The 26,620-nt window shown below is 39.4% G+C and overlaps 1 protein-coding gene across 1 annotated transcript in view; it reads right to left on the bottom strand.

Moving 5' to 3' along the window:
• LOC149451491 (protein unc-13 homolog C-like) overlaps positions 1-26,620 on the bottom strand; it is a gene marked incomplete at its 3' end in the record, with an annotated part of 532,349 nt that overhangs the window by 126,844 nt on the left and 378,885 nt on the right. The window contains exons 13-16 of the mRNA XM_089690607.1: positions 24,425-24,588; positions 21,180-21,330; positions 11,471-11,539; positions 1,660-1,749 (exon numbers count right to left, since the gene is read on the bottom strand). Of these exons, the coding sequence (XP_089546733.1) occupies positions 1,660-1,749; positions 11,471-11,539; positions 21,180-21,330; positions 24,425-24,588 (474 nt within the window). The remainder of the gene's footprint in view (positions 1-1,659; positions 1,750-11,470; positions 11,540-21,179; positions 21,331-24,424; positions 24,589-26,620) is intronic.

Genomic DNA, 26,620 nt, shown 5'->3' on the forward strand with positions numbered 1-26,620 from the left:
CTGAAGTTATGTTATTTCAGCTTCAAAACTTTAAAGCTTTTTAGCCTACACCTTCAATAACATAACTTACCAGTAATGAAGTGCACTCCGCATCTTTCGGATTGCTCTTAAGACCAGGTTCACAATGATGCAGTGCAGGAAATGCTGCGAATTATGTGCTTTTCCTGCACCGCATTGCAATTGCATGGCATACATGCAATCTGGTGCGGGTGTCAATGTTAAATTAATAACACCCCAAAACAGATCGTAAAACACAGTGCAGTTGCCAGCAATCGCATGGACATGGGTAAAAAAAAAAAAAAAAGGGTCCTGCACCTTTTTGGTGTGAATGTGATGTGATTTGACCCATACAAAATGTATGGCTCAAACTGCACCACACAGATATTGCATGTAATTTGCACTGAATTGCGGTGTGATTCCTGTACGAATTACATGCAGTGTCCAGCACAGCATTAGTGTGAACCTGGTCTAAAGGATATGTTTACCTTTGGTAACATGTTACACCCATACCCAGGGTGTAACAGACATGCCCTTGCACCCCCATGATTCCCCGTTGTGACAGGTAGTGGGGGGAGAAGATTGTGACAATTTAAAGAAAAATGTTGCCAGCCGCATCACTCATTCACAGTATTCTGTGAATGAGAAAACTACAAGTCCTGGCAACCTTTGCAGCTGTCAGCTTGTAGTTCTCAATGAACTACCACATCACTGTGGAGTGCTGTGGTAGTTCATTGGGTCTTCTTGTCAGGTGAGTATCTGCTGACCTGCAAGTTGTATGGGCATACAGATACACTTACAGGTCTGCAGGAGACTTGCATGGCACCAGCGATCTGCTGATCACTGCTGCAATTGCTTTAGAGGCTCCAGAAACAACAAATAATAAATGCACATATTTTAACTGCGAACAAATGTATTCATTATTTTTTGTTAAAAGGTGAATTTATCCTTTAACGTAGCAATCTGCTCTCCAATAATGCCTGGTCCTGTTGACAGTGTTGAATTTCTGAGACTATTAGTAATTACCTTGGGTCTAAGATTGCAGTGCATTGAAGAAGTACCATCCACCTACCCCTTTCTTTCCACTCCTCAATTCAGAAAACTCCTTACATTGTTCTAACAGAATGCAACAGGAACCTTCTCCCCCATTCACAGAACATGCTGTATTCAGTGAGAAAAATACAAGGATTTTTCTGAATGGAGGCAAGAAAAGGAGAGGGTGGGCGGGCACCAGTACTTCAATGTTAGACCTGAAGAAATTACCCATAGAGATTTGAAGAGCACCTGTCATCACTGAAAAGAATATTTTTACACTAAGGAACAATCAGCAGAATGTGGAATAAACCTAATTACAGGTAAGATATATGACTGAAGCTGTAGCTAAAATGTTAACTAAACTTCAGTTATAATATCCATAGTCTGGGAACAAATGTATTTTAGTGTAAACAATCGAATATTTGGGACAAAAATAAGTAGGATCGGTAAAATAAGCACTACTTTTTAGAAAAAATAGTATGAAATTGTCAGAATCACAACTAATCTGCCAGTACCTGGTACAGCAGATTTCAATTACCAGGGGATCATAAAACATGTATATCAAGAAATCTAGTAAGACGCACAACAGAAAATGTGCTTTAAAAAGACATTGGCTACTGACTGTACCTTCATTCTGAAAAAGGTGATGCTTGTTAACAGGTCCACTGTAGATTTCAGGTCTTGGAGCCTTTCTGGGTTGGCAGCTGGAAAGTTATCCTGTTGGTAAAATAACACAAGCTTACTTTACTTTTTTTTTCACTAAGCTACAATTATTATTGACAAGGCAGCCTAAGCTGATACAAGTGAAATCCGTAATCATCAGGGGAACCAGTAACACTAAAGAGATATGGTACCTAAATAATTTTCTTTTATTCATTAAAGATACAAAAATATCCACAGCATTAAGTATACATACAGTTTATTGCTGAAATAACACTTTTGGAAGGCATGATCTCTTAAAACAAAATCACATGCATGGTTTTCAAGAGCAGTATACAAATGGAAACATCCAGATAAAACATCCAGATAAAAACTGGAAACCATTGCTATGTTGTGCCAAATATGAACCCCATTGAAGAGAATTGGAGCCAAATGTTAAAAATCAGTTCTGGACCTTGTTTTTTAGGCAATGGATTGTCGTGTTGAGGCTGAGCACTGCCTTGAGGACAGGTGCAAAACTAAAGCTTCAGCTGCTTTACTTCTGCTTGTAAACAAGGATTCCCTTTCATCTATACAGGCCCCTTTAGTGAAATGTCTCTTATAGATAAAGAATTGTGACCCCACAAAAAATAACTTGGGTTTCACCCATAATGTATGCCAGTCCCTTCAGGTTTGCTAGGAATTTGTTTTAGGGGAGCTGCACAGAAAGAGGCCAAAGAAATAAAACAGCATGGGATCCCACCCAAACACTTTAGGTCTGGTATTGATTTTAAGGAGGAACCCCATGCAAAAATCAAGAAGAAATGCATGGGGTCCCTCCCAAACATCCACAGTCCTTTATCTGGAGTGTAGCTTGGCAGGACAGTAAAGGTGGGATGAGCCTGCTACTCTCCTCCAGAATCATACCAGCTCACATGCCCTTAACTGGCTAAGTGCCCAAGGGGGTCCCCCTAGCAAAACACTTTGTTCCGATGTTGATGAGGACAAGGTCCTCTTTCTTACAAGCATGGTACAGTGGTTTATTGTGAACCAGGGGCAAGGCAGTTATCGGAAACTGGAAGCTCTCTTAACTGGGTGCCCCATATTGGTAAAGAGTTGCCCTACACCATGTGAATGAGTAAGGGGTACACAGTACTTGACCCCATGATGAGGGATGTAGAAATCTGGGGGGCTTCCCAGATATCTATCACCCAATATGATTGAGTAAAGGGTTCACAGTACCCTGGGTCACACACAAAAAATAGTAAGAGAGAGTAAAGAGTAAATAAATTAACCCACACTGTGTCAAAGTATTTCATTAAAAAAAAAAAGGACACTGTACATCTATCATAAATGATGTCATGCAGCATTGTAGATCCACATCAGATATCCCAGATGATCTACTGACACAAACACAATGACCCATGTATGACGATCCTGCTTCCATCACATTCTCATCACAATTGACAGCTTGCTGCGGAATATCGATAAGCCTGCTGGTGATGATCATTGACCAATTATCATGAGCATATTTGGTCAATGACATTACCTGGGATCTCCACTGGCATGTTTACAAAGAAGCCAGGAGGTATAATGGTAGCTAGGATGCTGGCAGCTGTCATCCTAGCAACTAATGATACTGTGCCAACATTTGTGTCCATGCATACAAGGAAGCTTCTGGCCTACACATGGAGAAATTATTCATTTAGTGGGAGTAGTAATACCACTACTAAAGTAATGATTTTAGTCAGCAGTTTGCATGGGTGTACAGGCCAAAATCTGGTAATTTTGTTCATCTGCTTGCAAACCGTCAACACAAGAGTTTGTGGCAAACCTTGCATTGCTGCAAATTCAAATCCCATCTAGCCACCACTGACAGCTCTGTAGCCATTAAAATAAGTTATACTTTTCGGCGCTCAGTTATGTTGTTAAAACACATGTACTTTTCCCTTCCAGTCAAAATAGGATTAACTACTACGTGTATGTCAATCCCACACTTTCTTGTACATAAAAATACGTATTATACTTGCTTTGCTGTCCCTGCAGTCTGTGCTATAAAGGCAACACTATCACCTGTTTTAGGCATCAGATCAACAACCACAGATCTTCCATCCAGCAGGCAATTGCTTTCCGGACTACTAACCAACTGGTGACACGTCACTTTTTGGAACAGAATAATTTGATGCCAGATTCAAAGTGTATGCTCAATGACCATGCCCCGCCCTTACCGAAGGGGTTACCACCATCGCTTGCTGTTACAAAGGGAGAGCTGATGGATCCATGAATTACAAGCTTTGGCACCTAAGGGGCTTAATGAACAGCTAAGTCTCAATTGCTTTCTATGATCCCTTGCAACTTTCAGGTGACTACCTATTGGCACTTTTGGCACCCTGATTCATGCACAAATTATGTTCATATTAGTTAGCGATATATAGTATCCATGAATTAATGTATATCCAGTCAATGCAACCCCTCAAATATCAAAAACAAATGTAAAAATCTGCAATTACAATCATATTTAAATCATTTGTGAAAAAAATTCAAAATGTGTGAATAAATGACAGTTTAATGAATAAATGTATATAAAAGTCCTCCAATTCAATCAAATAATAAAACAAAGGCCAAAATATTAGCAGAATCACTATGGCGTTCAAAGTGGTGTATCCTTATATCAAAATAAAACCTCAAGTGCCACACATATGTGAACAGGAAGGTTATAATGCACTTGTCCCCTTCGGTGGTTATTCCTCTGATGATACCAGGCTTGCATCTCTCAGCACCTCCAAGAATGGAGATTTGTTCATTTACTGCCGACATATATATAAATAAATAAATAAAAAAAAAACCACAGGATATTACATTAACATAGTGCTGGCACAAGTGGCTACAGCTGCTTGTAAGATAACCACGGGATGATGACATGAATGTGGCTTTATCCCCTATATGTGTTATGTCTAGGGCAGGACTTCATCAGTAGGGGTTTCACTTTGATATAAGGATACACTGATTTCAGCATTGTGGTGATTCTGCTAATATTTTGGACTTTGTTTTATTAAATGACTGAATTGGAGGGCTTTGATATTCATGTATTTATAAAACTGTCATTTATTCACAAATTTGGGATTTTGTTCACATATGATTGAAATATGATTGCAATTGCAGATTTTTACATTTATTTGTTTTGAGGGGTTGTTTTATTTTTATTTATAATTGAGGAGTTACTAATTATGGGTTGTCCATTCCTGCCGGGTGTTTGCCATGTGCAATGGTGGCCATCTTATGAGTGTTTATAATATGCTTTGTTTTTTCCACTTTTTCTGTAATTTGCCATTTGTATTCACAAGCTATTTCTAGATAGCTGTATTTAAACTAGAATGTTGTATATGTTGCTTTTTTGATTGACTATTGTGGTTTTCTTGTGATTTTGACTTGACCTCTACCCTGTATGTGTCTTTTTTACTCTTGCACTATGTGATGTCATCATTAGTGGGTGTTGGTGGTGGTTGGGTCTTTGGGTTTATTGGTCTGTTCACTTCCAGGTTGTAGTGTCTTGAGAAAGATGGACTGAGTTTCAATTAAAGTGGACAATAAGTATGCTGCTGGTTTTTTTTCTATCACCTTTTCAGGACCTGTGAGTGCCAGTTTTGGATTTGTATTATACTGTATGTATACTGTATGCAACAGTGCAGCCACTAGCTCACCTCCATTTCTGTAAACATTTACAGGCCAGGTAGTGCTTGTTTTTTAGTGACAGGAAATGTTTTCCTGAATCTCTCCCAAGGCTAGTGCCAGGATTATCATTCAGCAGCCAGACAATTTGGCAAGAGACATTTTTTTCAACCAAAATATAAGCCAGTACCAGGTAATGAACTAACAAGGGGATGACATCTTCAGAATGATTGTAATGTATTACATTATATTGGAACTGCTAGATGCTACAGTTTTGCCATATATTAGGCCTATGCCACCATACAGCCTTTTGTGTCAGCTTTATTTAAGAGAAAACAGTGACATCAATCAAAAAAGTTTAACTAAGGCAATGTCTTGTTGCTTTCCATAAGCATTCTGCTGATTATAATGAGGAAGCCCAGTATCACCAGCCAGAAGGCTTTTTAAAGCAGTGTTCAAACAGCAAAACCAAGTAACTTTTCTTCAGTAGAAAGCAAACAAACCGGTCTTTACACTTCTAGTACAAAACAAAGATTTGGCTCACCACCAGTGGAGAGTGGTCCAACAACAGGGTTTACAGTTCCCACCTGCTCTCAGGGTCCTGGAAAGGTGATAGAGCCAAGCAGAGGCTCAGCAAAAGGCAGCTAACAGCACAATGTGTTTGGCTGCGCAAAACACCTCCCAGACCCCTGCTGACTGCTTCCTGCACTTTTCAGGTCTTTCTCACAGTTGGATTAATCCTGAGCAGATGCCTCTCTTGTTGTCCCCCTTAAAGGGACCACAACAAAAAAAACAATGGTGACACATATTTACCATCAATGAGCCCTCATTGGCACCCTGTACAATATACACTATATTGCAAAAAGCATATCCAAATAATTGGATTCAGGTGTTCCAATCACCTCCATGGCCACAAATGTATAAAATCAAGCACCTAGGCATGCAGACTGTTTCTAAAAACATTTGTGAAAGAATGGGTCACTCTCAGGAGCTCAGTGGATTCAAGTGTGATAGGTTGCCACCTGTGCAATAAGTCCATCCGTGAAATTTTCTTGCTACTAAATATTCCACGGTCAACTGTTAGTGGAATTATAACAAAGTGGAAGCAACTGGGAACAACAGCAACTCAGTCACGAAGTGGTAGGTCGCGTAAAATGACAGCGGGGCTGAAGCGCACAGAAGTTGCCAACTGTCTGCAGAGTCAATAGCTAAAGACTTCCAAACTTCAAGTGGCCTTCAGATTAGCACAACAGTGTGTAGAGAGCTTCATGGAATGGGTTTCAATGGCCGAGCAGCTGCATCCAAGCACTACATCACCAAGTGCAATGCAAAGAGTTGGATGCAGTGGTGTAAAGCACACCACCACTGGACTCTAGAGCAGTAAAGACATGTTTTCTGAAGTGACAAATGACCCTTCTCTTTCTGGCAATCCAATGGACATGTCTGGGTTTGGTGGTTGCCAGGGGAACAGTACTTGCCTGACTGCATTGTGCCAAGTATAAAGTTTGGTGGAAGGGAGATTATGTGAGGTTGTTTTTCAGGGGTTGGGCTTGGTTCCAGTAAAGGGAACGCTTAAGGTATCAGCATACCAAAACATTTTGGACAATTTCATGCTCCAAACTTTGTGGGAACAGTTTGGGGATAGCCCCTTCCTGTTCCAACATGACTGCGCACCAGTGCACAAAGCAAGGTCCATAAAGACATGGATGAGAGAGTTTTGGGTGGAGGAACTTGACTGGCCTGCACAGGGTCCTGATCTCAACCCAATAGAGCACCTTTGGGATAAATTAGAGCAGAGACTGCAAGCCAGGCCTTCTCACCTGACATCAGTGCCTGACTTCACAAATGTGCTTCTGGCAGAATGGTCAAACATTCCCATAGACACACTCCTAAACCTTGTGGACAGCCTTCCCAGAAGAGCTGAAGCTGTTATAGTGGCAAATGGTGGGCCAACTCAATATTGAACCCTACAGATTAAGACTGGTATGGAATTAAAGTTCTTGTGCGTGTAAAAGCAGGCATCCACATACTTATCTCAATATAATGTATATTCAATATAACTCATAAATTGAACTTTGGTCTAAAGCAGTATTAAATTCAAAAGCAAACTTTTTTTTATATTGCAGCTTACCAATTTTTAGATGTGGTGGCTGCATTAGTTTTCTTTTTTTGGGCTTTCTTTACCTTATTTCCACCTGGTGATCCAGCCGGTAGGTCTGCTGTTTTTCAACAGAACAAGCTGTCCTGCAGATGTAGCATTTAGAGGGTTAAAACAAATCATTTACCAGTGACAGGGGTGCTTGCATTGATCAGCTTTTATTTTTTTTTAATGTAATATCTTTATCCCAAAAGGAAATAAAAACCTGTTGCTTTAACTGTGTATCTGTGTAAAGAATCGAAATTCACTGCTGAATCAGCTGAATTCCAATCCATGTATGGGCAGGGTCAAATTTTTGCCACTTGATCAGCTCCACAGCTAAAGTCGGCACCGCTGATCAGTGAATTCTGACAGCGGAGTACTCTCTCTGCTGTCAGAATACAAAGGCACAGCAGGAGGATTCTCCTATCCACCTCATTTTTCTTTCCATTAAGCTGCTGGTTGAACAAAAAAAAAATTAATCATCTATGGGAATGCTCTACACTACCCTCCCCCCAGAATAACAATGCTGCTGTCTAAAGGTGTCCCCTGTGCTTCTCCATCCAGAGTGTAGGTACTCTAATACAGGAAGTGTGCTACTGGCCAGATACCCAGAGGGGAAAAAAGCCTAAAAAAGAAAACCAATGCAGCCACCACATTCTAATTGTAAGCTGCAATATTTTACGTTTGGGTTTGGATTTAACATAAAAACTATAGGAAATGGTATCTCTCTCACTACTGAACAGAACTTTAATATCTGAAAAGTATATATATACCAATTGCTAAAGCACACATTTCTTTGGCTGATCTCTCAGTTTATGTTAGCATTTAAAAAGTGCAATTGGGTGCAGTAATTCACTACAACCAATCAGAAATTGGATTTTAGGGTTTGAAGTAGAACTTACATAAAAAGCAACATTTTAACAGCATAATCCATACTGCTTACTCAGCTCTGTTAAGCAAATGAAATGTGTTATATACTGGTGCCAAAGGCCTTTCCCTTCAGATTGCACCTTGGTGATTTCGATTCAACAATGAAAATGTTAACAGTCTAGACATGCTGGTCTCTCATCTCAATTCCTGGCTGAAATTTCAGCTCTGCAGGTCTGAAGTCTAAGGCTACTTTCACATTGAGGAGTTGCGCTTGCGGTGCGGTGTAAAAACTCCTGCTTGCAACATCTTAGGGGCATGTTTGGTGAGTTAAAACAAAGGCCCCAAAAATACCTCTACCCAAATAAATTAAATGGGAAATACCAAAAAAAGCCTGAAAAGCGCCTCAAAAATGCCTCTGAGAAGCGTTGTTGGTGCAGTTTTTAAGTCACGTGTCCTTTAGAAATGCTTAGAAAGTACGGCTAAAGCGTGGTAAAAATGCCTATGCATTTTTGCGGCAGATCAGTGTGAAAGTAGCCTTAGGTGCATGACAATAGTGTATTCACATAAAGTTCCAAAAAGGTACAACCAGACCCAGTGGGTAGGCATAGCCGTTCTGAGCCACTTATGGAAACTGTAGTAGATATCTGGTAACTTCGGATGATACCGACAGTTTCTGCAATGAGGAGCGGGAATGTGGCCTGATCAGTCCACATTCAAACACAAGGCTTCTTTAAACAGAGGATCGTCTTAAATTCCTACACTGTCCCTACTCCTCTGGAACCTCTCCCTAACTCTCAACACTTTCCCTGACAGGCGGGGAACCTGTCCATACACTCACCACTTTCAACATGTGCTCTATCTGAGGGAACCAGCATCTTAAATAATCTCTGCCCTCACTAAAGATGGCCATGGAGGTCAATCTAGGCCAGTATTTCTCAACCTTTTTTCAGTCAAGGCACCCTTAAAAATTATGGACAGTCTGGAGGCACCCAATTCTAAAATTAGATACCTCCACAATTTTAAAAGGGCACCGCATTCTAAAATGTGAAAAAATATTCTAATAGTTTTATCCACACATGTAGGACACCCAAAATTAGAGGTGATTTATTCTTCCAAAGCAAATAGACTTTTGCGCACTAAGTAGTATTCCAGTGTTTCTATTCTCCCTCAGTTTTTCTTCATCACTGAGCTAATGTGACCCCAGCACTGATGGAGAAGGGTAGGGGAGGGTAAAACTAGGATGCTGTGCAGGCAGCTGACATCCTCCTTATCAACTGATGATGCCATTGATTGTCAGGACGCCGGCAGCTAGAAGGTTGTAATGGCGCACAATGAAAACCTGTGGCTTTGTGTAACAAAAAGGCAGGCTTGTTCTGTCTGCTGGCTTGTAAACAAGTTTTTATGCAATTTTTAGACATTTTGCCAAGGCACCCCTGAAGAAACCTCAAGGCACCCCAGGGTGCCTGGGCACCCTGGTTGAGAAAGGCTGATCCTCCCCCATCCTCTGGAACTCACTACCCCAACCCATCAGACTGTCACCTTCCCTCCTCACCTTCAGGCGCTCCCTGAAAACCCACCTCTTCAGGGAAGCCTACCCCACCCTCACCTAACAGCCGCTGCCCTTCCCTCCTCCTTCCACTCCATCCCCCACAGCCATTTCCTCCTGTACCTCTACCCCCTCCCTCCTAGATTGTAAGCTCGAAAGAGTAGGGCCCTCTTACCCCTTGTGTGCTGTTTGATGTTACTGTACTGTTTCATGTATTGTCCCCCCTCTATTGTACAGCGCTGAGCAAACCCTTTGGCGCTATATAAACTCGATAAATAAATAAATAAATAAATAATCTAGGCACTAGCATCCTATTAGACATCTGCTTTCCTGATGAAGATAGGCATTCATAGAGCAACTAAGTTACTAACATCCTCTTTCACCTTCTGCATCACCGCTAAAGCCTAATATGCCACCTACAGAAAGGAGTGCAGGATCTTAAAGCAGTATCAAGGATATGTAAGTGACTTCAAACTGTGATCTCTATGTCCCTTGTGCTAAAAAACAGCGGCACATCGGCTCTCTGTGTGCAACCACTGACACCAATACTGGGGATTATTAATGCATCCAGTGACAACAAAGATTGGGGTTTTGATAACAGCCACTGACACTAATGATGGAGCTTATTTTATTGCAACTCTCTTTTCAGCGTGCATTGCAAAAAATGTAGCATTGAAATGCTTTACAACCTGTTCAGTTTAAATTGGTTGCCCAATTTGATGCAATGCACAGATTAAAGCAGACTACTATTGTGTAACCCTCTGGAGGTAATGGGGGCACATTTCAAGTTTACCATCACTGCTCTGTGTAGTCTGAGGATCATTTCATATGGCAGCTCCAGACCACAATATACATAAGAAGAACAGAAGACCAGGCAGCGACAGCAAGTAATATTAAAGTTAAAATATGTTATTTCTAGACTGCAAGGTCCCATTTATAGTATCCATAACAATTAAAGCTGAATTTTGATTACCCTTAGCTATGGTAAATGAAAAAGTAACAACATTTCTGAATCTGATTAATAGTAATCATGCTAAAATTCAAATTGTTTCCTTACACTAAAAGGCATTTCAATCACTAGCCCAAGCCTTATGGTTTTATCAAAGTGGATCTGTGGCACAAAAGAAAAGTTGTGTAGAGACACTCAGTAACACTGGAACCACCTTTTTCTATATCAATCTATTTTTTTCTGTACAGACACTATAACTTTAATGGAAAAAAACATTAAGCTGGCATCTCCTCTGTTATTTTTAGACTTTTGCAGATGGACTAATCTTTATACAAAATCTGTTTCTGTGTTCTAATGGTCACTGCAAGGCTAGAAAATCAATCTTAACAAAATTTGAAATGTGCATTAACTAGGAGATATATGGATGAAAACACCTACTTCATCATTTTGCAGTTATTATTTTACACAGAAAGGATCATGAAATGTTCAACCATCCAAACATAATACATTGATATAAAAGCAAAATGTACTTTGACATGTTGAATAGTCAGATCATAGCATATTATTAGAGTAATTGTCACCTGCAATTAATGCTTGGAGATCATCAACAACTTGTTACGCTTACCCTGTATTTAGAAAGATCTATTCGGAGGGAGTTGTGCAACTGATCCAATAGTTTTATAAACTTTTCTCTCTGTGTAAAGAAATAAACAGACATATAAATAGCAAACCATAGGAAAAAACAATTAGAACAATATTTAAAGGCAAAATTCACCTTTTTGTTTTTCAAAATTCCAGCTCCTCTTTATACCAATATACCATTAATAGACCTCAGTTGCAGAAAAATAAAAGCTTTCTTTGATTTCGAGAACAGGCCATACCTTAGCCCTTGCTGAATTTCTTAGAAAGCTTCATTGCTTGCTGGTATGTAGATTTAGGACAGAAAAACAGCAAGTCCCCTTTCACACTTGCGGATCATTCATTTAATTAGTTCAGTCATGTTTTTTAAAGAAAGAAACAGATCAATTTACATCAGTTTACATCAATTTTACTTTGTTTTTCTATCTACTTAACCACTTGAGTCCCAGAGCCATTTTTGCTTTACATGATTAAAAAATAATTTTAGACCTGAACATTACTTAAACTAAACATTATATATTTTCTGAAAGCAGACACCTAGAGAGTAAATTTGTGGCAGTTACAATTTTTTTATGTTACATGATATTAACACAACGGTTTATAAAATTTCAGTAAAAAATACACTAAAGTTAATTTTAGGGCACGCGAGCACAATAGTTTACTAAATTTTTTTGTAAAATCTAAAAGATGACGTTGCACCGTGTAAATGGATACCAGACATGTCAAGCATTAAAACTGCGTGCAACCATGAAACAGCGAAAAAATGTCAAAACCCTATATTTTCCATAGGTGATGCTTTAAAAGCCTCTACAGGTCATCAGTTTAGTGTTACCCATAAGCTCTGGTGCTAAAAATATTGATCTCACTCTGGCATGTGCGGTGATATGTAACATGTGTAGCTCAATTACTGGTTTTTATGTCGGCACCGCAACAATTGCATTATTTATGTATACAGTGAGGGAGAAGTGTATACAGACTCCTTCACTTGCCGGCACTGTCATTGCAGGCTTTAAATGTAATAGGCTAATCCTTTTTCCCTTTGTTTTATAGTGCTAAGAAGGAGCTGTTATTCACCCTGCGGCTAAAGTAAACAAGGGGGCAGGGTCACCCAGTAACATTACCCAGTGACCCTCACCTTTGTTTACTTCAGTGGCAGGACCCGAATGACCACTCCTTCGCGGAGCTATAAAGAAAGAAAAAAAAAAAATTTGGCAATTACATTTAAAGCTCGCAATGACAGTTAGCGCCACATTTATACACCTAAAATTACCTAGTTGAGCTTTCAGTGTCATTAATTGTTAATGGCACACAAAACACAGAGACAAGCACACATTTTGCTACATGAGAAAACTAGTGAAAAATGCAGCAAAACGCATAGTAAAAAACTTGCAACCCACATTACGCCAAAATGTCCCATGAGCTACTTTTCCATGTGTAGCTCAACCAATTGAAATCAACGGGCTGCCCTATGTGCGTCATTGGAAACACGAGCCAAAAACCATGCGCTTCCACTACTCAAGATGTGAATGGGGCCTGAAAGTATAAATGGTGCGTTTACACAGAACAATGAGGCTCCACTCACATCTGTGAGTTTCCGAATGCATAGCAAACTGCACATAAGAGGCACGCTTTGCTATGTGTTTCAGAAACACGCATCATATTTATGTTGTCATTACATGTTAAAGGCACCCCAAGTGCAGCAGATGCACCACAACCTGTCATAACACATCATTCTCTGCCTCAAAAAAAAGTTCTGGAGCTTCTCTGGGGCAATTGTAGCATGTGAAGTCAAATGAATGGGCTGTGTCGCGAACGTGTGCACCAGAGGCAGGACGCAGCCTCCATTTTGTTAAGAATCTCCATTTTCTCCCCTCATACTTTCCCCCTCCTTCTCTGAGTGTGTGTGTGTGAGTGTGTGTGTGTGTGTGTGTGTGTGTGTGTGTGTGTGTGTGTGTGTGTTAGGAGTGTCACAGGAGGCCAGAGCCCAGTAGGGGGCTAGGAGGTATAAAGTCCCCAAGGGAGCTGGGGCTTGGCTGTCCAAAGAATCTGTGCCATTTAACACCTCGTAAAAAGATAACACAGCCTTTCCAGGAGTTCAAAGACATCCCAAGGAAGGCGGGAACAGCTAACACTTTTAAAAATCCATTTTCCCCCTATGTCTCATATCTTGGAATATGAGAGACTTACATAAAAACCAGGCATATCGTCAGATTGGCCACGAGAAGGCGAACAGTTTGGTAGGTTACTCTTCATGGTTGCAATACATAGAAATGTAGAAAAATAGATCTTGTGAACCATTCAGTGTAGAATTTTATAATTCATATCTAATCAATCCTCAGATGTGTCTGCATAATAATCTACCCACGGGTGGAAAGTCACTTGTGCATAGGAAAGGTTATGAGCAAAATATGAGTTATGAGAGATTTTGGCTCCAGTTGAGGTATCCGCCCGACGATCCCTCCCTAAATGGGGCATAGGTCCTTGACTTCAGAGACACCCCCTTCTAGGGAACTGCAAAATGGGCTGTCAGGCCTAAGAGAGCTAATTTGAAGAATTCTCCTATTTAACATCAATACCATCAACGTCCAGCAGGTATCACCGGTGGCATGGGGGATGTATGCAGGGCTGATGAAGATGTGTAAAGGCACTGTGGGGATCTATCCTGCAGAGTGATGGTACAGTGAGGCCGAGCCAGCGGCGTCTGTACAGGAAGAGACCACGCAACCAGCTTTGACGCAGATGTGGGATAGGCAGGCTACGCGCTTGGAGCCTCTAGCTCCTTCTATTGGCCTAATGGTACTGGAAGCAGATACAACTTAAATAGAGGGAGATCCTGTCAGCGTGGGACAACACCGCCCAGCAAGAATTTAAAGGCTCAGTGCCATACAAAGGGAGCATAACTTGTTGAGAACAATAAACAGAATGAATAGAATAATGAATGTATAAATAAACAATACTGTATATGAGCACTGATGTTATGAACAAAAAGTAAAAGGGAGTAAATAGAAGATGTGTACATATGAGTATATATACAATAAAAATTAATACGAAATGTGCATGGAACTAAAAATTATGATAAAAGTCAAACTCATACAGTAAATAATCAGGATAAACTATATACAGTGTGAATAGAAAAAATTGCTAATGTAGCCAAAAAAGATATAATAATAAAAAAGAGAGCTCAGACCTTATAAAAGGAATCTAAAAATCTTCTGGCCATGTACACGTTGATATAAACATGTATACATGCATTATATAAAGTGAGTTAGTAGGGATGAACAAATGGATATATGCTAAATATCGGCAGGCTATTACAGTATTGTATGTATTTAAATTTTTTCGTTAAGCCCTCCTGTGACTAAGGTGCCTAAGGTATAAATCCAATATGTTTCACGCTGACACATGCGCTTGAAACATTCTGCCACAGAATGTAATGTGGGGATGTGTTCCAGGACCCACACAGAGAGCCCTGTGGTGGATTTATCCTGTTCTGAGTAATGTCTGAGGACACTATGTTTATCAGATCCTGCTTCTATGAGGCATTTTTGCTCACCAAAACATTTGCATAACGTTCGGATGGTCCTCCCTACACAGAATAATCCACATGGGCATGTCAGACAATAAATCACATATTCAGTAGAACAATTGTAAAATTATTTGATGGAATAAGTTTTCCCTGTGATGGTGTAAGTTTTCTTACCATGCTGATTGAAGGGCCATGTGAGGAATAATGCCTTTTTACATTGATACATCCCAACCAAAGGAATCAATGTGGCACGCGGCTTTGCATCTGAAATACGTTTAATTTTACTACTGGCTATTTGGCGTTTGATGTTTCTGGCCTTTTGGTATGAGACTTTGGGGCATTCAGTAATGGATGTATGTAAAAAGGGATGTTACAACAGTATAGGCCAGTGTCTGCACAGGATATTCTCCATTTTCCTATATTGGATATGAAATTCTGTGGTGAAACGGATTGGTTGTGCGTTTTCTTCCAGGACTAATTTGTTGGACTTACGGGCTGGTATTTCTAGGTAATGCTGAAACTAATCTTGTATAAAGGGGGCAGGATATCCTTTTTCCAAGAATTCTTTGGCCAGGATTTCACCATGCTCGATATATTTGACCTCCCTTGTGCAATTGTTCCTTAATCATCAGTATTGGCTCTTTTGATCCAATAGTAAGCAAAAGTAAAGGTAAATGCAATTTTGCCAAACCACATTGATTCCTTTGGTTGGGATGTATCAATGTAAAAAGGCATTATGCCTCACATGGCCTTCAATCAGCATGGTAAGAAATCTTAAACCATCAAAAGGGAAAACTTATTCCATCAAAGAATTTTACAATTGTTCTAATGAATATGTGATTTATTGTCTGACATGCCCAAGTGGATTATTCTATGTAGGGAGGACCATCAGAACATTACGCAAACATTTTGGTGAGCATAGATGCCTCATAGAAACAGGATCTGATAAACAGTGTCCCCAGACATTACTCAGAGCACCATGATAAATCCACCACGGGGCTCTTCGTGTGGTTGTTCGAACACATCCCCACATTACCTTCTGTGGCAGAACGTTTCAAGCACCTCTGTCAGTGTGAAACATATTGGATTTATACCTTAGGCACCTTAGTCCCAGGAGGGCTTAATGAAGAAATTTAAATACATACAATACTGTAATAGCCTGCCGATATTTAGCATATATCCATTTGTTCATCCCTACTAACTCACTTTATATAATGCATGTATAGATGTTTATACCAACATGCGTACATGGCCAGAAGATTTTTAGATTCCTTTTAGAAGGTCTGAGCTCTCTTTTTTATTATTATATCTTTTTTGGCTACATTAGTAATGTATTCTTTTCACACTGTATACGGTTTATCCTGATTTAGGAGTTCGACTCTTATCATTTTTAGTTCCATACACATTTCGTATTGTTAATATATTTATTGTATATATACACATATGTACACATATCTTCTATTTACTCCCTTTTACTTTTTGTTCATAACATCAGTGCTCATATATTGTTTATTTATACATCCGTTATTCTATTCATTCTGTTTATTGTTCTCAACAAGTTATGCTCCCTTTGTATGGCACTGCGCCTTTATATTCTTGCTGGGCGGTGTTGTCCCACGCTGACAGCGCCTCCCTCTATTTAAGTTGTATCTGCTCCCAGTACCATTAGGCCAATAGAAGGAGCTAGAGGCTACGAGCGCGTAGCCTGCCTATCCCACATCCATGTCTCCTGATTCTACTAACCATCCACCTCTTCTGGTGACATCACTGCCGTTGGTGCTCTCAAAACTGGTTGCATGGTCTCTTCCTGTACAGATGTCACAGATCGGCCTCACTGTACCATCACTCTGCAGGATAGATCCCCACAGTGCCTTTACACATCTTCCTCAGCCCTGCATACATCCCCCATGCCACCGGTGATACCTGCTGGACGTTGAGGAATGGTCACCCCTTGCACACAGATGAGCTTGTCTTTTTATTATGCTTGTGAGTTTTTTAAATCCTTTTACCATTAAATACAGTTTTAATCACTGCACTGAGATGGGCGCCTTCTGTCTCTTTCCTTTAATGTTTTTGCTAACACTCCTGCTTAAGGCAGGGTGGATGAGATTTTTTCTATGCTGGCTTATGCCAACTGGCTCCCATAGATCTACTGCTACAGGGCTGCTGCTCTGTGCAGAATCACGTGTATTATTTGATTCTGCATTTCCAGGTAGGGGGTGTAAGCCCGCCCACCTACCCGTCTGTGCTGTGATTCGTCACAGCGCATGCCGATCAGTGATTGACCGCCAGCACAATCTTCTTTGAGTATCACAGAACACAGCTCTGTGAGTGTAAATAACACAGAGCTGTGTTCAGTGACAGGGGATCTAGTTGGTTTTTCATTCCTGGCTAAGCAGGGAATGAAAACAACTAGATCCGCAGTAAAATCAGTATACAGTACACACACACACACACACACACACACTTGTTAGGCACACATTTAACCCCTTGATTGCCCTAGATGTTAATCCCTTCCTGGCCAGTGTCATTAGTACAGTGACAGTGCATATTATTAGCACTGATCACTGTAATATTGACACTGGTGATGTCAATGGCAGTTAGTTCCCACAAAGTGTTAGTTTCTGTCAGATTGTCTTCCGCACTATCGCAGCCCAGTTATAAGTTACTGATCGCTGCCATTACTAGTATAAAAAAAATTCCAGTATACATCCCATAGATTGTAGATGCTATAATTTTCACACAAACCAATCATAATACACTTATTGGGATATTTTTTATTTTACCAAAGACATGTAACAGAATACATTTTGGCCAAAATGTATTAAGATATTTGATTTTTTTTTTACATTTTTTATGGGATATGTTTTATAGTAGAAAGTAAAAAAAATGTTTTCAAAGTTGTCTTTTTTCTTCTATGTAATAAAAAATAAAAAACCCATAGGTGATAAAATACCACCAAAAGAAATCTCTATCTGCGTGAAAAAAATGTATAAAAATTTCATTTGAGTGCAGTGTTGTATGACCTCGCAATTGTCAGTTAAAGTTGTGCAGTACTGAATAACAAAAAATGGCCTGGTCATGAAGGGGGGTAAATCTTCCAGAGACCAAAAACCTTCTCATGCAAACGCAACACACTAAATTGGTATCAGCATAATATGAGGAATTGACTTTAATAGACAGAAGGCAGTGTCATCACACAATCGAGTGATGGTTTGCTATTGTCCTAGAGTCAATGGAGAACTGGAATGATGTTTTAGCCACCTATGTGAGTACAGTTATCTATTCCAGGGACAAAATGATTCAATTACGTTATCTACATCAAATGTATTATACACCCCAGTGTCTCCATTGTACGGGACGACGGAATACTGCCGACGGAATACTGCCGTTTGCCATAAGTGTCAGGTTACTTGGGAATGCTCTAAAGTTAGGCCCCTGTGGTCTGCAGTTACAGCGGTTATCTCTGATACATTTGACTTGCCCAATGTACGTAGCCCCATGGTGTGTCTCTTAGGAGTGCTTGAAGATGAACAAATGAATAACGCTACCAAGCTTTTTCTGAGAATTTTATTCTTTTATGTACAAAAGCTGACAGCGTTGCACTGGATACACTCTGATACTTTGGATTTGAGGGCATGGAAAAAATTGGTTAACGTGGATCTTCAAATGTATGAGATGATGTATGAAGCAAGGTGACGTGCTGGAAAATTCAGAAAGATATGGTATTGGTGGGTGGATTCCAGAGAAACAGTACCGGATGTTTGGGGGGGAGGCGCTTGGACGGTATCTGGAGTTTAAAGATGTGATAATCCTCAGACATGTGGTATATTTCTCCTTTTCTTTGGGGTGGGAAAGTGCTATCCCGGCTAGTTTTTCAGTTTTTTCTTTTTTTGTTTGTTTGCCTGTTTTACTGATGTCATAAAAGCTTTTATGCCACTGTGATACTAATCACCACATCCTTAACTTTGATATGTGTATATTGGTAATTCCAAACAGTGATTAAATATATGATAGATATGTCATACATCTTGGAAGAATGTAATACTCCTATTGTTGGATGGATTGTTAATGTATTTTGATATGCATGCATATTTGGATATGTATATGTTTGCATATGGCAATAAAAAACATAAAAAAAAAAAATCTGCAGGAGACCAAGTGGTTAAATACAGTTTAATGGAAGAATGCTACACTTGGACCTAAATTAGCTATGACATAGAACAAATAAATCTTTGAATACAGTAAATTAGCAAATTTGGTTAAGCACATGGAACATATATTACTTTATGCTGATGATAGGTATACAAATGTTCCCCAGCACAAAACCACATACTAAAGATACATTTAAAGATATCCTACGAGAGAACAAGCAGTGAGTGCCCATGCTCACTGCCAGTTACTCTATGTGCCTGTGCTGTTACTGACAGCTGCCCAGACAGACTAGCAATTGGGAATCAATTAGCATGGTTTTTAATAATTTGTTTACTATGACACGCAATCATTCACAGCTGGCTGTTATAGCAAAGGAATGTTAAAAAAAAAGTTAGAATAAAAAAAATACATTAATTAAAAAAAGTTACATGGTTACAAAAATGAAAGCTGTTAAGTGTAAGATATTTTTAAAGCATATATGCCAATTTAAAAGATCATAATGAATGAATAAAATAATAAGCAGAAAACAAAATGTACCAAATAAAAGACTTAACTATCCTTAGAAAAAATACCATATATGTAGGCATATTAATCATATAGCTATTATTAAGTTAACAGACACATATTGGGGCTGCAAAATTTGACCTAGGCATTTAAGTATCAACCTCTGGTAACAAATAAGCAAACTAGTGCTGCTGCTGGAAATCAATGCAAATTATGCATCTTCCTATTTACTTTGTCAGTATTACCAGACTGCCAAAAAAGTCTATTTTGGATCATATACTGTAGGTACTGTACATTCAATAACAGGCAGATTGCACTTTGGAGGATGAGACTAGACATTTTGAGTATAGTTTGGGGAAGATATGGCCAGAAAGGAATGAAGAGGACAATGGACTGGTAACCAGTATTGCCTGTGGTCTCCCTGCAGTTGACTTTTGCCTAATATTGACCTCCCATGCCTTGTCCTAAACTTTATGTCTGTCTTAAGAATGGTTCAAAATTCAAGAAGCAGCAGGAGAGATACAGAAAGCAGAGATTTGCAGAATGAATGAAGCAGAAACAGGGATATCCATGCACATGTATGGTTTCCTCTCCAGTATGGAGAACAGTGAGCAGCACAGCAGTGACATCACCAAATATCACTCCAAATCTTCTGCAACTAGCAGACAGAGGCATCAATATACTATTTAGAATTTTGAAGGTGGTACATTTTTTGCATGGTTGATTTACTTTAGAGCGCAATGTTTTTTATATAATAAATGCCCTATGTGGTCTCACATTGCACATACACAACTATGAGGCTCTATACACAGGAAACATACTGCTATTTTTCATGGGGAATTCAGAACATAATGTAATTTTTTTTAGAGTGCTGCTTAAGCGCAAATAACATTTCTAAATGTTTCCTATAAGATTGCAAGTGTTTAGTTCAAGTCCACATCAAAGCCCAATTCTAGGCACAGCTACAAAATACCCTTGCTATTGAGTCCTGAAAGGGTTATATGTTTTTTTTCTTTTTAAGGGAAAAGGATAAATACTTACCTTATGCTGTGCCCCAGCAGGCTTCCTCCAGCATTGCGACCACAGTGCTGCAGTCTCCACTCAAACACTCATGGACGTAATTGCAAGCTCACCATGTTTGCATACGGTGCAGATTTTATAGCCCTACATTGTATACGGCGACGCAGAGGGACAGACTACAGCTTTAGGGAGAAAAAGAGAGCATTTGTAGGATGGGGGTTAGGGTTAAGTAATACTGTCTCTCAGCTACCCCCCTAGACATAATGAGCATTTAACCCTTCCAGTGTGGGGGAGCAGTATTAGGTTTCAAGTACTGATGGGATGTCCTCCAAGTTTGTGATATTGAGATGTTGGGAGTTTGTAACAGCATCCCAAAGCAATGTTTAAAGAAGCTAGGGTAGTAAATAGGTAGCAGTACCATAGTTGTAAGAAGTAGGACTGGTATAATATGAAACTCAAGCATAATTAGCACAATCATCTCATTACTCACCCCAAAATTTGTTGCAGCAAATCTGTCTGATGCAGAAACATTTGTAGATACAGTTGTATGTGCATAGAATGCATTTATATTTGCCAACAAGGTACTCATGACGGCAGGGACACCCGGGCACATGTATTTGGAAGACAAGCAAGAAAAGTGCCTAGAAAAGATACAGAACAATAAACAGTTCCTTAAAATGTAAATAAAATAAAAGTCCATTAAAATCATCCACAAGCCTACTTTTGTAAGATATATTAGAATATCAGGCAAGGTACTGTATATAAGTGTTGGCATATGTGTGTGTGCTTTTCCTAACACAGTTAACACAGTTGTAAGCCATTTTTATAACAGTTAAATAGCAAAATGTCTATTTTGAGGATGAGGATGGGAGTTGCATTATATCTATATTCTGTGAACTCATCTGCCTTTCATAGATGTCCATAAGCACTGTGCTGACATCCCTGATTCATGCAAACATTTATTACATTGCAGCTTACCAATTCTTAGATGTGATGGCTGCTTTGTTTTTTTTTTAGACTTTCTTTCATTTCCATCTGCTGATTCAGCCAGTAAGTCTGCTGTTTTTCAGAAGCACAAGCTCTCCAGCAGAATGTATCAGTTTACATGGATGAGACTATCCATTTACCACTGGGAGGGGCACTTACAATTATCAGCTTTTAATCATTCATGTAAAAAAACTTTATCCCAAAAAGAAAAAAAACCTGTTTGCTGTAATGGATTATAAAGTTAGCTGGAGTTTGGCTTCAATTTGTTATCAGTATTCAAATCTTCTAACACATTTAATACTCCCATATCCACACCATCCCCCAGACTGATAGTGCTGTTGTCTGCTGTGTCCTATGCCTATTCCTTCAGAGTGGTGTCTCACTACTACTGTACAGGAGGTGTGTTACTGGCCAGACCAAGTCAAAGCAGTAGAAAAATGCCAAAGAAAAAAAAACTAATGCAGCCACCACATGTAATGATTTGTAAGCTGCAATATAATACATGTTTGGTTTTGGATGTAATACTACTTTACTTCTTTTCATTGAAACCACTATGAATTTTAGTTAGAATGTGATGTTGCTGTTTTATATCATTCCCTAAGCTAGATTCTATCATCATCGTACCTGGTTTAATAACACACCAGAAAGAAATGGGACATGGAATTTTTCTTCTAGCACATTGTGAGTACAAGAATGTTCAAACATATCATACAACTAAAGAAAATGGGTCTATAACAAATACTGCTAGGGAAGAAGTGTCCTCTACAGGACTCTGCTGTGACTAAACTGAATACTGCTTTCAGTAAATGTCAGAAAGCTGACAATGTCACCAGTCTTTCCTTTCTTGTTCAGAATTGTGTATTTTCTGCAGCAAATGATGAGTGGAGGCCTATCCTTCAAAACTGTAAGTAAGTTAATCTTTTAATACTTAGGAGTACAATAAGCAGAGGAGCTTCTGTGTCTTTTTTTTAAAGGTATTTATAAGGATCTAGCTTACTGCCTCCCAATTTCTCGGAGCCCTTATTCTGTTTCTTTATCTGAGCATGACTCCTGGGTATGAGGGAGAATGTGGACCAGACCTAACCCAAATACTGGTACGTGTGTCTAGCAGGGCATCAGTGACATCATGCACCCACACTAGCTTCAATAGCTTGCCCAAGATGGACTTCTACAATGGGGAGGTTGTGGAAACATGAGCAGGTGAGTTTATCTTGTTGAGATGTGGGCTATCAGCAGAAAAGGGTCACTTCGCCCTAAATGGCAAAGTTAAAATAGAGGGGTGGGTGGCTATATGGCAGGTAAGGTTTAATAATGGAAAAACTTGGCAACTAAAAATATGAATGCAATTTACTCATTAGGGGAAAAACCTCTGAAGAAATTGAGGATGAAAAATGATATGGGGGTCCTAGCAGATCCAAAATTCAGCAATAACATGCAATGCCAAGCTGCAGCAAGCAAGGCTAGCAGACTACTAGCATGCATTAAAAAGGGTATTTACTTCAGAGATAAAACTATAATTCTACCACTTTAAAAAAACTCTGGTTCGGCCACATATTGAGTATGCCATCCAGTTTTGGTCACCAATTCTCAGGAAGGATATCCTTGATCAGGAGACAGCCCAGAGAAGGGCAGAAAAGCTAATAAGGGGCTGGGGGACCTTAGTTATGAGGATCAACTACAAACATTAAACATATTCTCCCTAAGAGGTGCTTGAAAGGGGATATGATTGCAATATGTAACATTTTAGATGGCAACTATTTAATCTAAGGTCTCTAAGGAAGACACATGGCCATACAATGAAAATTTAAGCAGGTAATTCTTAAACTGTGTAGAGTTCTTTACTAATAGAGTGGTTAGGATGTGGAACTCCCTTTCACAGTTGGTGGTGAAGTGTCAAAAATGTAAAAGAAAACAAATATTATGAAACTATGTATGTAATGGGAAGAGAGTCAGTGTCTCTCTAGAGAATTAAACCAAGGATGTCTTCTCAACAGGAACAGGTAAGCAAACACTGGCAGAGGTTCTAGCCTTCCTTCACTTACTAAAGAAGAGTTTTTAGTGCCACTGCATCTCTATTGGAGAGAATTCTTTTCTTCTCACTTCTTGACCTGGAGATGTTGGAACCAGGAGAGAAAGTGAGGGGAACTCTCCTCAGTGGGAAGAACAAAAACAATAACAACCTGATTGCCCCCAAACAATTCTTGGTTAGGTGTGTTAATGGGTGGGCCTGCCAGATCTCACCATCAGTTCCAGTCTTGCAATAAGATTAGAACTGATAAACTGTGATCAAGCCACCAAATTTAGCATAAGATCACATTTCTGGGCACATCTGAATAGTGTTCGGAATGTTCCTTATTGCCATGGTTATAAGGAAGCAACGTTTAAAAGTTTTGGCAGTTAGAGAAATATGAGTTGTTTGCAAATTGACAAGCAATGTCGATAAAAACATTTCACATTAGTTTGTGTACCAGTTATAGATGTTATATGTATTTTTTTTAAAGTGGAGATACCCTTTAGATAGTATGCTAAATAAATGGTGACTACAGAATGAGAAGACCTTGACTGTCTAGTATTCTGCCTGAAACAACTGAATAGACATTTGATTGTCTAGTATGCTGTCTACAACTGAATAGATCTAAGAGTCTGCATTCACTGCACAATAGTTATAATCTTCTGTATATACTGGTCTTTTTTCAAAGTTTGTACTTTATGTCAGCTCTTTGCTATTAATGGAGCTCATATACTTACGTCATAGCTTGATAAATAGACTCTATTCCATAACGCATTGCAAATTCATCTACTATTTCTTGTGCAGAGTCGTCAAAGTAAACCTTCCAGGCTTCATCTCCTTTTACTTCAGGGATCTTGACAATACCATTATTCTGAACTTCTGTCAAGTAGTGGAATAAGTTCTGTGGATAGAGTATGTCGTATATTGTTAGGGACACCTAGACGTAGGATAGTACTAACTTGGTACATGATATGTCTGAAACATTTAATTTCACTGCAAAGAAGTGAATAGAGGGGGGTATACTACCCGAGCAAAAACATAATTTGCTGCATCAATAGAAAAGCTACATGCACCTAGATAAATGTGATCTCTTCTATGGAAATGTTATACTTCATAAGAAGCTGCCAGGTGCCAGAGAGCTGACAGGTTCAAAGATAAAAATCTACTAGTCAACTTGCTGGGACCAGTATTACTGTAGTTATCTCAATCAAACCTTGCATTTCCCTGAACCAGAAATGAATTAAAGAGTTTGTAAAGGCTCAACTTTTTATTTTATTAAAATAACAAACAGGTTTCTACTGACCTGCTCTGTGCAACATTATTTCCCAGAGGATCCCCAAATCTCCTCTTCTGAGGCCCCCCACCAACCCTCCAGGCTTCTCCTTGCGGCTTGCTATGGGGGAACACCTGTGGGCTCAATCATGTGCTGGACTGTGTGTGTCCACTGAGACACACAGCAATACTCAGCTCTGCCCCCCTGCTCCCTCCTCACATGATTTGTTTGACAGCAGCAGGAGCCAATTGCCCTATGAGGATAGGAAGAGAGGGGAGAGAAGGCTGCAGCCGGGCACAGTGCTGGATCCCTGACAGCTCAGGTAAGTGTTTAGAGAGCTATGGAAATAGAGGGGTGTTTTTTCCCTTAACCACTTGCTGCCCCACCACAGAACATTTACTGTGGCAGAGCAGCAGGTGAAGGCACAGTAACGTATATATGTACATGTGATGGGCATTCTTCTGGGTTTGGGGCATACGCTCCCCCTGGCAACCTGTTCTGTGACTGGACACAGCACAAGTTTGGCAGCTGATTTCAGCCAATGATTTTGACTGAATTCAGCTGATTAGCCAATCACATTATCCAATCACACACAGGGATCAGCGATCTGGCATATAGTAAAGTAAAAGCAGCACACATTACACTTGTTAGGCACACAATTACCACTTGATTGCTCTTAGATGTTAACCCCAGACAGTGTCTTTAGTACAGTGACAGTGTACACTGCTAGCTCAGATCACTGTATTAGTGTCACTATTGATGCCAGTGTCGGTCGCCAGATTACCTTTCACACTATTACAGTCCCAATATACATCGCTGATCACCGTCACTACCTGTATAAGCTGCGTGATTTCCAGTACATATACTTATACCTTTGGCACAAACCATTTAATATACATTATTATCAACTCTCAGTGTTCTAATGAGAAAAGGTGCAGAGTTTGTATTCTTTTAGAAGTATTTAATCTGTGGGCAGTATCTCATCAAAACTAAAATTCCTACTGCGGGAGTGTCAAAGATTTGACTTAGTGAAGACTTCTGAGAAAATCAGTGAGCCAATCACAAAGCAGGAATTTACATTTCTGGGGTGTTTTGTAAACCAACAGAATGCCTCAAGCTTGACATTCTGAATTGAATTTTAGAGAAAATTACAGTGGCTGCAAATTGGAGAGTAAAGGTATTTTTTAAACAATAAATTACAACATGACGTGTAGAAACTATATATGCAATGTTATTTTTTTCCCATGAAAGTGGAGCTACCCTTTAAATTATAAGCAATAATAGCTATAACAAGATGGAAAGTACTCTGGAGCTCATGGAAAAGTACAGATAGAAAGTTTTCAACTGCTACCAATAGCAATATTTTAATGTACCATAAGAATGCTGAACTTAGGACAGAAACTAGACTCTTGCATATCCTTCACAACCTTTCAAATTCAATAATATTTATGCTCCTAGATTTGTCTTGTCTTTCTCAGGCAATCACACCAAGACATTTGCTAGCCATACACTAGTCGAAAATCGTTTGAGAGCATTTTCCAAAAAAAAGAACACAAGGTTGTGAGAGCAAGCAATATTGCCATCATGTAATATATGTTATGTACCCAGGCTTAGGACAAATCTTTTATACAAAAACAGAACAGCTGCAGGTCTATTAACC

This window comes from Staurois parvus, unplaced genomic scaffold (genome assembly GCF_062004578.1).
Source record: "Staurois parvus isolate SC_StPar_1 unplaced genomic scaffold, SC_StPar_1.0 ptg000536l, whole genome shotgun sequence".
Taxonomy (NCBI): Eukaryota; Metazoa; Chordata; class Amphibia; order Anura; family Ranidae; genus Staurois; species Staurois parvus.